The 15,441-nt window shown below is 45.2% G+C and overlaps 1 protein-coding gene across 2 annotated transcripts in view; it reads left to right on the forward strand.

Annotated features, from left to right (window-relative positions):
* Positions 1-15,441, forward strand: part of LOC118666386 (UDP-xylose and UDP-N-acetylglucosamine transporter-like) — a 31,563-nt gene that overhangs the window by 4,785 nt on the left and 11,337 nt on the right. The window contains exons 2-3 of one of the 2 annotated variants that reach the window (XM_036328641.1): positions 5,013-5,126; positions 10,423-11,156. In XM_036328641.1, the coding sequence (XP_036184534.1) occupies positions 5,013-5,126; positions 10,423-10,675 (367 nt within the window). In that variant the 3' untranslated portion in view covers positions 10,676-11,156. Of the gene's footprint in view, positions 1-5,012; positions 5,127-10,422; positions 11,157-15,441 lie in introns of those variants that run through there. The other variant, XM_036328642.1, reaches the window with a different exon arrangement.

Raw genomic sequence — 15,441 nt, forward strand, 5'->3', positions numbered from 1 at the left:
TTGTGTGAAGTCAGTTACGCTAGCAGCTGAAGGTCCTCTTTACTAGTTATGAGCACTCGGCTAAATTACTTGATCTCCCTAGTCTGTTTGCTCAACAGTAAAAGTGGGGTGGGGAGGTGATGGCTCCACCTGCCTCAAGTGGATTTGAAGGAGATTCACATGCAAAGCCTGAAGCACATTCAGGCTTCCCCTCCCTTCTAACAACTTTTATTTCAGTGCAGGTCTGCCTTGTTTTATGGGTTTGTTCCTGAGAAGTTGTGGATAAATCTAACTTTACGCAATGTTTTCATGCATTATGGAAGCTTCTATTTAGAATGCTTTGAATAATGTGTAAATAAATCGGCACTCATTTATGCCTTTTGTAAATCGAGATTTTTGCATACAGCAATGGGCTTTCATAAGGAGAGGGGGTACATTTATGACTTTAATGAATGGTACATCAGATGAATAGCAGCTTTTTTCCTGATTTGCTTGGGCAACTCATGACTTCTCATGTTACAATAAAATAAGAGCTGGTTGGACTGGATGGTCTTTAAAGTTCTTTCTAGTTTTGGCCTTCTCAGAATTTGTGACTCTGTCTTGGGACATCACAGCTCATAAATCTTTATAGAGCAGGAACTGTGCTTTTTATATGGCTTCCTTGGAACCCTTGGGTGCTGTAATAAATGGCAGGTAGAAACATGGAAATGCTACAGTGAATTGCAGGGAGAAGCGAACATTTTAAATCATTTTTCCCAAATTGGAAAAACAAATGTAGGCTTTTCTTTATGATGTTCATGCCTATATTTAGGATCTAAAATAAAATACAGGCCACAGTGCAGTGTAAAGAGCAGATGTGAATGACTGAGGAGATGTGCATCAGCTCACTGAGTAGGCAAGGTATTGTGTGTTTTACATGAGGAAAATACTCTGAAACATTTTCTTTCCGCCAATTTATTCCAATCAAGTGCCTGGTATTGAATCAAATAGAAAAGTTTCCTAAATCTAGACTATGAGATAACAAAAGGCATAAAATATATGCCCAATTCTTTCTCTTCAAAGTTGCCTTTTTTTAATTTTTATTTTTTTAAATATATTTTATTGATTTTTTACAGAGAGGAAGGGAGAGAGATAGAGAGTTAGAAACATCGATGAGAGAGAAACATCGATCAGCTGCCTCCTGCACATCTCCTACTGGGAATGTGCCCGCAACCCAGGTACAAGCCCTTGACCGAATCGAACCCGGGACCTTTCAGTCCACAGGCCGACGCTCTATCCACTGAGCCAAACCGGCTTCGGCAAAGTTGCCTTTTTTTAAAAATAAAAATTTGCCCTGGCCCACATGGCTCGGTTGGTTGGAGCATCGTTCCATCATGCACTGAAGGGTCATGGGTTCGATTCCTGGTCAGATACATACCCAGGTTGTGGTTTTGATCCCCAGTCAGGGCGCATACGAGAGGCAACCAATCGATGTTTCTCTCTCACGTGTATGTCTCTCTCTAAAATCAATAAAAGCATATCCTCGGGTGAGGATTTAAAAAAATTTTTATATAAAAAGTTAGAATGAAATAAAATAAATTTGGATTCTTGTAAAAGAGAATTCAAAGTCAAAGAAACTGTTTGCAGTTATGACTATAATTCCCAAAAATGAATTTCAACAAAACAAGTGATTTAGGGAAAAGGCTCCTAAGTTTTTACTCCAAAGTTTTAAAATGAATTAAGTTAAAATAAATAATTCCATTGGTATCTACACAACAGTGTGTTCCTAAAAAGCTCTGTAAGTTCATTTTTTAAAAATGGAATCATGTGAGTGCAGTAGGGAAATTTAACAATGCTATGGAAAAAGAGCACGGAGATTAGATTTGGCAAGGGGCTGACTGGATTTGTTGTTGGAGGTGTCCTAAATCCAGATCATGGTTGCTTAAAGTGAGGCACCCCCACGTTCACTCAGGTGCTTGAGTGAAGGCCAGACACTGCCCAGAGAGTAGGGGCACCTTCCTCTAGCCATCCTTCTGTGGCACTGGGTCCTTACTATCTCATACTCCCTCATCCTGTCATCTCGGGGGCAGAGATCAGGTCTCATTCACATGGGAGCTTCCTGGCCGCTAGCCCCTAACTTTACGCACAGTAGGTACTCCCTAATTGTTCTTTAATTGAATCGACCTAGGCTTTTAGTAAAGAGAAATGGGAGGGGGAAAGCCAGGAAGCTTCTTGAGCCCTCGGGCTAAGTCTTGGGCTTGGCACTTTGTGTATATTTTTTTCATTACATCCTCATGACAAGGTTAAAAACATGTCCCTTTTGATTTACAGGTGAGAAGAAAACGGTCAATATAAACATATTTTAAGAGGTTACTATATTCAATTGAAGACCTTCTCATATGCAAGATGTGACATTTTGGTCATCCTAGAGTCCCAGTCTGCCTTTTTCCCTGCTTGGCAGACACTGTGGGAAGTGCTTTTCAGGGACTGGCTTATTTGCTCTGCAGTAAAACCAATGAGATAGTAGGCACTCATACTGTTCCCATTTGAAAGATAAGAAAACTAGATGTAGATAGGGTAATCAACTTCCATGTCACAGGGTAAGTGACAGCTGCGTCTTGCATGTCACTGTGTATTTTTAGCCACTGGAGCGCGGTAATTCTCAACCTTGTGTCAGCACATAAAGATCACCTGTGTGTCTTACAGGCACCCTCACCCCTTCCGGCCTTTCCCCCATACCTACCTTAGGGTTCTCAGCTCTGGCTGCACATGAGAATCAAGTGGGAAGCTTTCAAAAGTACAGGACCTATCCCAGACCAATCCAGTCCGAACTGGGAGGGGAGGCTCCCAGCGCTCATGGTTTTAACGAGCAGCCTAGGTGTGCAGACTGTGCCAAGAACTATCTATGCCGAAACCAGTTTGGCTCAGTGGATAGAGCGTCGGCCTGCGGGCTGAAAGGTCCCGGGTTCGATTCCGGTCAAGGGCATGTACCTGGGTTGCGGGCACTTCCCCAATGGGGGATGTGCAGGAGGCAGCTGATCGATGTTTCTCTCTCATCGATGTTTCTAACTCTCTATCTCTCTCCCTTCCTCTCTGTAAAAAATCAATAAAATATATTGAAAAAAGAAAAAGAACTATCTAGAGCTCAGGTTCCTTCTCTAACTCATAGTGAGGCTAATGGCTTTAATTAGCTCCTTCAATGAGGTAAATGTCGTACATGATTATTTATGGATTCCTGCAGCCTTTAGCTCTGTCCCTTGAACGTAAGAGGTGCTAAAAGAAATCACCGAATTGAATATAAAGCAGTAGTTTTCATAGGCAGTGGAGCCTAAAGAGTAGCAACAGCTCTGCCTCAGATGTCAGCTTAGCTCCGTACAAGAAAGGCGGGTGCTTGGAGCTGTTTATTTTTATGCCTGATGGGTGTATTTTGGAATTTGTATGCTCGGCACTGCTATTCAATATTAAAACCACTAACAGAGGATGGAGTTTTTTGTTTATTTTAAAATAAATAGCGTTGTATTAATATGTAGTAATATAATTACATCCCTCTACTCAGTATCTGTGGGTAAATGCCTTGGGTGAAGGTGAAGATGCAGGCTACGAAGGCTGAATTTTGTAATGTGGGGATGTGGGTAGCATGGGCAACCAGGGAGCTTCAGGAAAACAAAGGCAGCTAGCTGCTCACTTTGACCTTCCTCCAGTGGTTGAGCAGAGCCTCATGGAGGACAAGCTCAAGAAAACGACACACGGTTTGAGTAACTCCTTTCAGCGTGCCTCAGGAGGGATGCCAGAAGGAATTCTCTTGTACATTTCCCCCGAAGTCACCGTGAGATTCCCCATCCCTTACTAGATCACTGAAGAGCTTCGAATGAATTTCATGAACATTCACTGAGCGCCTAATAGTGTTGTATCGTAAATCAGCGAGCTAGACGAGACGCCTTAATGAGCCAATTAGTTGGGAGTCATCTTTATTGCCCGCGGGTTCAGAGCAGAATACCGCTGTCATTCCGAACCCCAAAACATAGAGGAAGTTCTCGCTATTTATACCTTTTGACCTCTTTGCAGATATTACAAAGAGCTCTGTGTAGGTTCTTTTTGCAGACAGTTTGTAACTTTGGATACATAATGAACAAACACTTGGTATGAGAATATGGGAATTATTATCAGTATTCACCTATTACGTTAGACGGCTAGCTTGCAAGGTCAGACAGTTAAGTTTTTATCTTTTTCTATTCAAACTAAAACAGTTATTTTACAGAATAAGGGACTATCTAAAAATAACGGAGTCGGCCTACAGAATAAGAGACTGTCTAAGAATAACAGTAGTTCAAACAGCAGTTTTCTAAAGGAGGAATTACTATGCTTCGGTATATTTGTGTTAAAGGTTGTGGAGAATAAGCAGTGTCCTCATTCTTTTCATTATTGCTTCTTACCCTCTCCCCACCCTCATCTAAAACCCCCTTTTAGACATTTTTTCCTAGACATCCCCCCCAGACACACTGTACATGGGTTTATGTACTGTACATATATCTGTACTTTATACTTACAAAATACTAAGCTTTCTCCCACCCTAAGAACCAGTTTTTGCCCCTATAGAGGAGTGAAGGCAATGTCCCTGGATATGAGTCTTTGACTGACTCTAGTCTTGGAGATTCCTGCTCAGGATATATAAATGTTTCTAGGAGACCTGAGCATGAGCTGTATAGGCTGACTAGGATCCTGAATGAAGTCCTCTTGGTTATGTAAGTGAAGATCTCAAAAAGAACATCTGACTGACCAACTTCCTACAGTTTACTAGGAAGGTTGTGTCATAGTTCCAGGAAGAGTATATCAGAGTGGTCCTTCGTGATGGCCTGGAAGAGTGAAATAAGGCTTGACGTTCTTCTCTGTGAGGTATATTGCTAAATGTATGGGATTCATGGGACATGAAAACTGAGAAGACAGTGGGTAATGGAAATCTATCTCCCTGTTACTCTGAACTGTCAATATAACAGGTCATAGTGGCCTTTATCTCAGTCTTTTGTGCCTTTTTCTTTTTGTCCCTCACTATGCAGGAAGCATCCAGGATGCGGGAACATTGTGACATTTGCGCCATTTTTATTTATTGCTGTGGAAGGCTTCCTCTTTGAAGTCAATTTGGGGAGGAAGCAGCCAGCTATCCCAATAAGGTATGTACATTGACGTCTCTTTTAGCCTTGTTTGTCTTAAAATAACATCGCCTAAGAATCCAGAAACACCAGTCAGAAAGAATATATCCACCCCTGTGTTCATAGCAGTGCAATTTACACTAGCTAAGATTTGTAAACAGCCCCAGTGCCCATCAGCGAGATGAGCAGATAAAAAGGCTGTGGTACCTTACACACTGGAATGCTACACAGCTGTAAGAAAAGAAAGAACTCACCATTTGCAACAGTGGGCATGAACCTGGAGCGTATTATGCGAATCTGAATAAGCCAGTCAGAGAAAGATGAGTACAGTGGGGCCTTGACTTACGAGTGTCCCGACGAAGGAGTTTTTTGAGATACCAGCTGTCTCGGCGGATTTTTTGCATTGAGTTGATAGAGTAATTTGAGTTAACGAGCTCCTGAACGAGCTCGGTCTCAGAATGAATTAAACTCGTAAGTCAAGGCCCCACTGTATCACATTATCTCACTCATTTGTGGAATCTAATGAACAAAATAAACCGATCCAGAGGCACAAAAGCATGCAACAGGCTGACAAACTTCAGAGGGAAAGGGGGGGTGAGGGGTGGAAGGGGAGGATTCACTGGGGAACTTACATGCATTTATGCATAACCCAGGAACACAGACAATAGGGTGGTGACAGCCTGGCAGAGGTGGGTACCGGGTGGAGGGGGTCAATGGGGAAAGAACACAAACAGGACATCTGTAATACTTTCAACGATAAAGAGAAATTTTTTAAAAAATAAGAGCTTTTCTGGTACTTATATAAAAGGAATATGAGACATCTATTTATAAGATTTGTATCAATGGTATTAGTAGAGTTTATATTCATTTTCTGAATTTAATATGTTGTGAAACTCCAGGAGCCTATATTTAGAATAAAATTCCTGCCACAACACTTTAAATAACTGTGATAGAGACAACAGTATATATGTGTGTGTGTGTGTGTGTGTGGTAGGTGGTTAGTTAAAGGCCTAGTGTGATCACCAATTTTTTAAATAGTTATGTACGCTATCCTCATGTTATCACATATGGTAAGAGTGGTCTCATTGTTCCTTTTAAGAAATGAATGGCTTTTGGAAATAGAGGTGGTAGTTGCACAATATTGAGAATGTACTAAATGCCCCTGAATTGTTCACTTTAAAATGGTTGATTTTATGTTATGGGAATTTCACTTCAATTAAAAGAAAGTGACTGGCAAGCTAAGGCAAAATTATTGATTCCAGACCTCTGTCCATTAGTCCATATTTACATAATTGTACTCATGGGGCCAAATAGCAGTTCTTATAATAAACAGTGTATCGAAAACTCAGTATTCTTGCTGTCAGAGACTTGAAATAAATATATAATCCATCCAATTGTGAGTATGTAATAGGATAGTGTCACTTAATCTCTCTGAGGGGGTCCTTCTGGTATGAATGTATTCGGGGACTGGTTAAGGCTCGTCCTTGTTGGTATTACTTTGCAGCATTCCTGAGTAAGCTTACTATAGAAAATCTAGCTGAATTTTGTTATTAATATCATATTTAAAGTTCCCAAATGTGATGCTAAATATTCTGAATACATTTTTGTTTGTTTCTGTTGGCTTTCATATCTCCATAAAATCCTTTGCTCTCAAGACCAGCATGTACATCACGGGAGCTCCAGCATTTTTCATTTCTTTGACCCTTTCTCTCTTTCCATTCTGGCTGCCTGTGTAGTTCAGGAACATATTCCCTTTCCTCTTAACTTTCATAGTAGTTCTAGAGGCCCAGTGCACAACATGCGTGCACTCGGGAGGTGGGGGAAGAGATCCTTCAGCCCAGCCTGTGCCCTTTAGCAGTCTGGGAGCCCCTCAGGGGCCTAAGCTGGCAGCTGGACATCCTTAGCGCTGCCGCGGAGGTGGGAGAGGCTCCCACCACCGCTGCTGTGCTTGCCATCTGTGAGCCTGGCTTCTGGCTGAGCGGCGCTCCCCCTGTGGGAGTGCAGTGACCACCAGGGGGCAGCTCCTGCGTTGAGTGCCTGCCCCCTGGTGGTCAGTGTGCACCATAGCAACCAGTCATTCCATTGTTCGGTCAATTTGCATATTACCCTTTTATTATATAGGATCCTTTCTGCACGGCCTTCCACCTGTCACCGCCTCATCCCCTGTGTCAACTTCTTACCTTTATAGCATGGCACCCTATCTCACAAGTGCTCAGGGGTCACCATTAGGGTCAAAGTGAAGCCCAAACTCCCTAACCTGCCCTTGGAGGCTCACCATAATCCTTCCCTAACAACCGTACTTCATATGTCCCATTTGTGCTGGCTTTTTATTTCCTATCTACGAAGCTGTAATGAAAATCTTGCTCATGTCATTCATTCCTGTGAGCAATTACTGGGCAGTGCTATGTTGGCAACAATGTGGAATATAGTTGGAATTTTTTCCTAAAAGACCTTGATGAACACACTTTATCTTTAAATGGCATCTTTTCAAGACAGGGACTAAAAATTTGGCAAGTCGCCGATAGTGTATGATTTAAAGCAGGGAAACAGCTATTGCCAGTAATTTTTTCATGTGTGTGATACTGTTCTGCATTGATAGGGAAGATAGCTTAGACTTGGTGCTATTGCATTCTGCAGATGTACAAAGATGAAGGATGAGATCCCCGTCCTTCAAAGGTCAGCATTTCATGACGAACATAGAACCCTTTATTTGCCTTTCCCCTGCAATCTTTAGCCATTTATTTTAAGCTAGAGGCCCGGTGCACGGATTGGCGCACAGGGGAGCGGGTTTATCTCAGCCTGGCCTGCGCCCTCTCACACTCAGGGACCCCTCGGGGGATGTAGCAGTGCACCAACTGACAGGTGACCAGGGAGGAGCCTGAGCAGGGGCCCGGTGCCACGCTGCTCGCACTCATCCCGATCCGTTGTGCCTGCCACCTCTGCTCGGTAGCACTGCCGCGGAGTCAGGAGAGGCTCCTGCCACTGAAGCTGCACTCGCCAGCTGTGAGCCTGGCTTCTGGCTGAGCGGCTCTCCCCCTGTGGGAGCGCACTGACAACCAGGGGGAAGCTCCTACGTTGAGTGTCTGTCCCCTGGTGGTCAGTGAGCGTCATAGCGACTGGTCGACCCGTTGTTCTAGTCATTCGGTCATAATGGTCTCTTGGGCTTTTATATATATACTAGAGACCCGGTGCACAAAAATTTGTGCACTTGCGGGGGGGGGGTCCCCTCAGCCCGGCCTGCGCCCATTCACAGTCCAGGACCCCTTAGGAGATGTCCACCTGTCTACTTAGGCCCACTCCCCGGAGGATTAGGCCTAAGCTTGCAGTCAGACATCCTTCTGCAGCCAGGGAGCCCTCGGGGGATGTCCAACTAAAGGCTTAGGCCCCCAAGGGATCAGGTCTAAACCGTTAGTCGGACATTCTTAGTGCTGCTATGGAGGTGGGAGAGGATCCTGCTGCCACCACTGTGCTGGCCAGCCATGAGCCAGCTTCTGGCTGAGTGGCACTCCCCATATGGAAGTGCACTGACCACCAGGGGGCAGCTCCTGCATTGAGCCTCTGCCCCGTGGTGGTCAGTGCGCATCATAGCAACCAGCCATTCTGCCGTTCAGTCAATGTGCATATTAGCCTTTTATTATTATACTAGACGCCGGGTGCACAAAAATTTGTGCACTCGGGGGAAGGGGGGGTCCCTCAGACTGGCCTGTGCCCTCTCGCAGTCTGGGACCCCTCGGGAGATAACGACCTGCTGGCTTAGGCCTGCTCCCAGGTGGCAGAGGGCAGGCCCAATCCCTAGGTGCAGCCCCTGGTCGGGCTCAGAGCAGGGCCGATTGGGGAGCTGGGGCGCCTTCCCCTGTCATGCACAGAGCAGGGCAGATTGGGAGGTTGCGATGCCACCCTCAGTCATGCTCAGGGTAGGGCTGATTGGGGGGTTGGGGCACCGCCCCCTGTCACACTCAAGGCAGGGTCGATGGGGAGGTTGCGGCGCCACCCCCTGTCACGCACAGAGCAGGGCCCATCAGGGGGGTTGGGGCTCCATACCCTGTCATGCACAGAGCAGGGTCAATCAGGGGGTTGGGGAGCTCCCCCCTGTCATGCACAGAGCAGGGCCGATCAGGGGGTTCAGGAGCTCCCCCCTGTCACTCACAGAGTAGGGCCGATAGGGGAGTTGGGGCACCGCCCCCTGTCACAATCAGGGCAGGGCAGGGCGGATCAGGGGGTTGGGGCGCCGCCCTCTATCACCCACAGAGCAGGGCCGATCAGGGGGTTGGGGCGCCGCCACTGTCACAGAGCTGCAGGGCAATCAGGGGGTTTGGGCGCTGCCCCCTGTCACACTGATCCCGGTGCCGGGAGGCCTCTCAGCTCCGCTGATCTCGGTGCTGGGAGGCATATTACCCTTTTACTATATAGGATAGAGGCCTGGTGCATGGGTGGGGCTGGCTGGTTTGCCCTGAAGGGTGTCCTGGATCAGGGTGGGGGTCCCCACTGGGGTGCCTGGCCAGCCTGGGTGAGGGGATGATGGCTGTTTGCAGCTGGTCACACACCCTTCAGGGTGGGGGTCCCCACTGGGGTGCCTGGCCAGTCTGGCTGAGGGGCTGAGGGCTGTTTTCAGGCTGGGACTGAAGCTCCCAACTGCTCCTTCTTTTCTTTTTTTTTTTTTTTTATTCTGGGCCAGCTTTAGCTCTTAGGCCTCCGCTGCTGAAAACAGGTTTCTGGCCTTTGTTTACCATCTGTATTTGATACAATGTTGCGGTCCGGCTGGCTGAAGCCCTGCTGAGTAAAGCAGGTCTCTGGGTTTTTTTAGCTTCTATATTCGCAACATAGTTGCTGAGAGTTGCAGCTGAGAGGCTGGCAAGTCAGGCGGGGGACGTTGGAGTTCTCCGTCACTGAAGCAAGCAAGCCTCCCTGTTCGCATCAGCTGCCTGGCTGCCGGCCGCCATCTTGGCTGCCAGTTAATTTGCATATCTCGACCCTACTCTGTGAGTGACAGGGAGATTAGCCAATGGGAAGGGTAGCGGTCGTACGCCAATTACCATGTTTCTCTTTTATTAGTGTAGATAGGATGTCCCTATTTCCCCCCCTTTGCCCCCTCTACCCAGCTCTTGCCTCCCACTTCTCTCTGGCCATCACCATATCGTTGTCTGTGACCAATGTTGTGCATATATTTTCTTTGGGGCTGGGCTGCCTCACCGTCCGGGGTCTTAAGAGCATTTTTTTTTTTTTTTTCAAATGAACACAGTGAAGAGTCACACACTTTTTTTTTTTTTTTTAACATGAGGCACAAAAAATGATTCTCTTCGTGTGCGCTGTTTTACAGCTACAGATGGCTTCTAGGGAGCAGCCTTGAGGCAGTCACGGCCCCCACCACCTGGGACAGAGGAAGGGGAGGCTGCAAAACGGCCTTGTCCAAGCTCAGACGAATGCCTGCTCTGGGCACTGCCGTGGACGTTCCCTGTGCCTATGGCCTGAAAGCGGGCGGAGCCCTCAAGGGAACCATCTGCCCCAAGCCTTCCATCTTTTCAGGGCTAAAGTCTCACTCTTCCTATCGACCAAGTGTAGCAGCCGCTTAAAATCTAAGGGGTGACCCCAGAACCAAACCTCGTCTGTGCCATGAACGTGAGGCCTGGTTGCCCAGGGGGTGGGCATGACTTTAACAGCCAAGATGAGGGGAAGGGAATAAACTATGTGCAACTACAACATCTGAAGTAATATTTACATTTGAAAACCTGGGCCGGGAAGCTTGGAATGGCGTCGCGGCTGGGCGACCTGCCCTTTTCCTTCACTTGCCTGAAGCCGCACCTCCTCTACCTCGCGCTCCTCTCGCATCCTGAGGGGAACACCCAGCCTCAGCACCATTCTCTCCAGACGTAGCCCCGCCCCGCTCTGAGCCACGTCCCCTCTCCATATGCAAACATGGTGCCACCTTGTGCTTAGCCACGCCCCCTGCCTTTCAGTACAGAAAATGGCGCCTCCCACCTTGGGCTTAAGCCTCCAGGTGAAGAGCTGCCTCCCGCTTCCCCACGCGGGCCGGATCGGGTCCCCGGGCAGCAACGCAGCCCGGCTTCTGGGTCTTCTCTGATCACCGATCACCAGTGATCAGTGATCGGAGAAGCCGAGCCGGGCAGGGAAGAGGCGGCTGCTGGCATCCACCTCTTCCCTTCCCCGCCCGGCTTCTTCGATCACTGGCTGGGGGGGGTGGGCAAAGGCAGCCCGGGTCTCCGATCATGGGCCTGGGGGCCGCCTGGGTTTCCAATCACTGTCAGCAGCAGGCGGCTTCTTCCGTCCTTCCCCTTTCGCCTCCCAGCATTGCACCTACGTATGCAAATTAATCGCCATCTTTGTTGACAGTTAATTTGCATATTGCCCTGATTAGCCAATGGGAATCGTAGCAAAGGTATGGTCAATTACCATGTTTGTCTATTATTAGTGTAGACTAGAAGCCTGGTGCACAAAATTTGTGCAAGGATAGGCCTTCCTTCCCCTGGCTGCCGGCACCGGCTTCCCTCTGGCACCCTTGACTCAGGCTTCTCTTGCATCCCGGCTTTGTCCGGAAGGTCGTCAGGAAGGACGTCCTCTAATTAGCATAGTATGCTTTTATTATTATAGATACTAGAGGCCCAGTGCAAGAAATTCGTGTATGGCTGGGGGTCCCCTCAGCCCAGCCTGCACCCTCTCCATTCCGGGAATATCTGACTGCCGGTTTAGGCCTGATCCCTGGGCCTAAACCGGCAGTTGGACATCTCTCTCACAATTCAGGACCGCTGGCTCCTAACTGCTCACCTGCCTGATTGCCTCTAACTGCCCCCTTTGCTGGCCTGGTCTCCCCCAACTGCCCCTCTCCCCCCCCGCCAGCCTGGTCACCCCTAACTGCCCTCCTGGCCAGCCTGGTCGTCTCTTACTGCCCCCCTCTGCTGGCTTTGTCACCCCTAACTGATCCCCTCTCCCCCCGCCAGCCTGCTCGCCCCAACTGCCTCCTCCCCCGCCAGCCTGGTCGCCCCATGCAGCCCGCTGTTCAGTCATTTGGTCGTCCCTCACTAACCCCCCCTGCCAGCCTGGTCGCCCCATGCAGCCTGCTATTTATTCATTTGGTCGTCCCTCAGTAACCCCCTTGCCGGGCTTGTCGCCCCACACAGTCTGCTTTTCAGTCATTAGTCCGGTTGTTTTGGTTGTGAAAGCCCCTGGCTTTTTATACACTAGGAGATTATATATATATAATTTTTTCACCTATTGAATGTATTGGGTTGAATAAAATGAAATTACTGACATTCAATCCTTTTTGACCTACAAAAGTATGGTCATGTGGTTGAATGTGATATGTATAAAAGGCATCTTAATTTTATTTGGTTTAACCTGGTATGTATGAAAGGCATTGTAAAAGTATTTTGTAGTTCAAAGTGGGGACATACAAATGTAAAATTATTTAATTCATTTGTTTATTTGTATTTATCCCTTTATTTTTCTAAGGTACTAGGGTTACTGGATTTTCTTTTTAGCTTTTGTGTGGTTGTTTTTTATTTAAAGACCTGTAAGTCTTAAAAAGGGGCCCTGGTTTTTAAAAACAAATTTGTACAAGTTAAATGATGTCCTCATTAATTTGGAGGCCACTCCAAATGTGAGATAATTATTAACAGTTGCTAGGCTGAAAGTAACCTTTGACTTAGCAAATATTTTCTTTAGAAATAGTGAAAATTAATAGTATAAACAAGTGTATAGAAGAAGTATTTGAGAGAATTAACCATTTTTAAGTTCTTTAGAGGTATAAGAAAATTATACAAAGAAGTGATACTGTAATAACAATTATTCACTTTGCCCTAACCGGTTTGGCTCAGTGGATAGAGCGTCGGCCTGCGGACTCAAGGGTCTCAGGTTTGATTCCAGTCAAGGGCATGTACCTTGGTTGCAGGCACATCCCCAGTAGGGAGTGTGCAGGAAGCAGCTGATCAATGTTTCTCTCTCATCGAAGTTTCTAACTCTCAATCCCTCTCCCTTCCTCTCTGTAAAAAATCAATAAAATATATTTTTTTTAAAAAAGTCAAAAAAATTATTCACTTTTTGTTTTATTTTTGAAATTAAATATATTGAGGTAGCAATAAATTTGTTATTAATAGCATCATATAAATTTCAGGTATACAAGTTATGACATCTGTATACTCTTTTGTGTGTTCACCACCCGAATCAAATCTTCTGTCACCATATTTTACCCCTTTTACCCTCTTTGTTCTCCCCCCTTACCACTTCCCCTCTGGTAATCACCATTTTGTTGTCTGTTTCTAAGAGTTTGGGGTTTGTTTGTTTTTTCTTATATCCCACATACAGGTGAAATCATACCGTTCTTGTTCTTCTTTGTCTTAATTTCACTTAGCATAAATATTCTGAAGATCCATCCACGTTCTCGCACATGGGAGTATTTCATCTTTTCTTATGACTGAGTAGTAGTCCATTGTTTATATGTACCCCATCTTCTTTATCCAATCATCTGTCAAAGGACACTTAGGTTGTTTCCATATCTTGGATCTTGTGCAGTGAACGTAGGGATATACATATCTTTACAAATAAATGTTTTCCAACTTTTTAGGTAGATACTCAGAAGAGGGATTGCTGGGTCATGTGGTAGCTCTGTTCTTATTATTTTGAGGAACCAGTCCACACTGTTTTTCCATAGTGGTTACATTTCCACCAGTAATGCCAGAGGGTTCCCGTTTCTCCACATCCTTGCCAGCACTTATTTGATTTACTGATATCCATTCTGACAGATGTGAGATGATATTTCATTGTGGTTTTAATTGTCATTTTCCTGACGATTAGTCATTTGTAGCTTTAGATTAGTCATGCTGAGCATCTTTTCATATCTCTGCTGTCCATCTATATGTCCTCTTTAGAGAAATGTCTGTTCAGCCTCAGCTTATTTCTTAATTGGATTGTTTGGTGTTTTTTGTTGTTATTGAGTTGTATGAGTTCTTTATGTATTTTTGGTATCAGCCCTAATCAGAGGTATCATTTGCAAATATCTTCCCCCAGTCAGGTTGGTTGCCTTTTTGTTTTGTTGATGGTTTCTTTTGCTATGTGGAAGCTTTTTCGTTTGATGTACTAGCAGACCCATTCATTTATTTTTGCTTTTATTTCCCATGCCTTTGGGGTTAAGTTCACAAAAGCCCCTCTGAGACCAAAGTCCGCAAGTTTAGTGCCTATGTTTTCTTCTATGTATTTTATTGGTTCAGGTCTTATATTCAAGTCCTTGGTCCATTTTGAGCTAACTTTTGTTTATGGTGTCAAATAGCGGTTTAGTTTCATTCTTTTGGATGTGGCTTTCCAGTTTTCCCAGCACCATTTATTGAAGAGACTTTCTTTTCTCTGCTGTGTGCTTTTGTCTCCTTTGTCAACTATTAGTTGCCTATAGACTAGTATGTGTCAGCTTATTTCTGGGCTCTATTCTGTTCCTTTGGTCTGTGTGTCTCTTTTTCTGATTGTTTTAGCTTTGTAGTATAATTTTAAGACAGGCAGTGTGATACATCAGGCTTTGTCCTTTTTTCTCTAGGTAGCTTTGGCTATTTTAGGGTCTTTTGTGGTTCCACATAGATCTGAGGATTTTTTGTTCTTATTTCTGTGAAAAATACCATTGGGGTTTTGATGGGGATTGTGTTAAATCTGTATATTACTTTAGCTAATGGTCATTTTTAACAGTGTTAATTCTTCCAATCCATGAACATGGAATATCTTTCTATTTCTTTGTGTCTTCTTCAGTTTCTTTCAACAATGTCTTATAGTTTTCAGTGTACAGGTCTTTCACCTCCTTTGTTAAATTTCTTTCTAGGTATTTTATCCTTCTTGTTGCAGTTGTAAATGGGATCGTTTTGTTTCTTTTTCTGGTATTTTGTTGTTTGCATATAGCAGGGGTCCTCAAACTGTGGCCCGTGGGCCACATGCAAATACAAATATTGTATTTGTTCCCGTTTTGTTTTTTTACTTCAAAATAAGATATGTGCAGTGTGCATAGGAATTTGTTAATAGTTTTTTTTTTAAACTATAGTCCAGCCCTCCAACGGTCTGAGGGACAGTGAACTGGCCCCCTGTTTAAAAAGTTTGAGGACCCCTGGCATATAGGAATATAGTGGATTTTTGTATATTGACTTTTGTATCTTGCTGCTTTATTGTATTTGTCATTGTTTCTAATAGTCTTTTGGTGGAGTCTTTAGAACTTTCTATATACAGAATCATGTTGTCTGCAAATAGTGACAGTTCTGTTTCGATACTTTTTATTTTTTTTTCTCCCCTAATTGCTCTGGCTCGCACTTCCAGCACTATGTTGAATAACAGTGGCAAGAATGAGCATTCTTGT

The sequence above is a fragment of the Myotis myotis genome, unplaced genomic scaffold (genome assembly GCF_014108235.1).
Source record: "Myotis myotis isolate mMyoMyo1 unplaced genomic scaffold, mMyoMyo1.p scaffold_m19_p_11, whole genome shotgun sequence".
Taxonomy (NCBI): Eukaryota; Metazoa; Chordata; class Mammalia; order Chiroptera; family Vespertilionidae; genus Myotis; species Myotis myotis.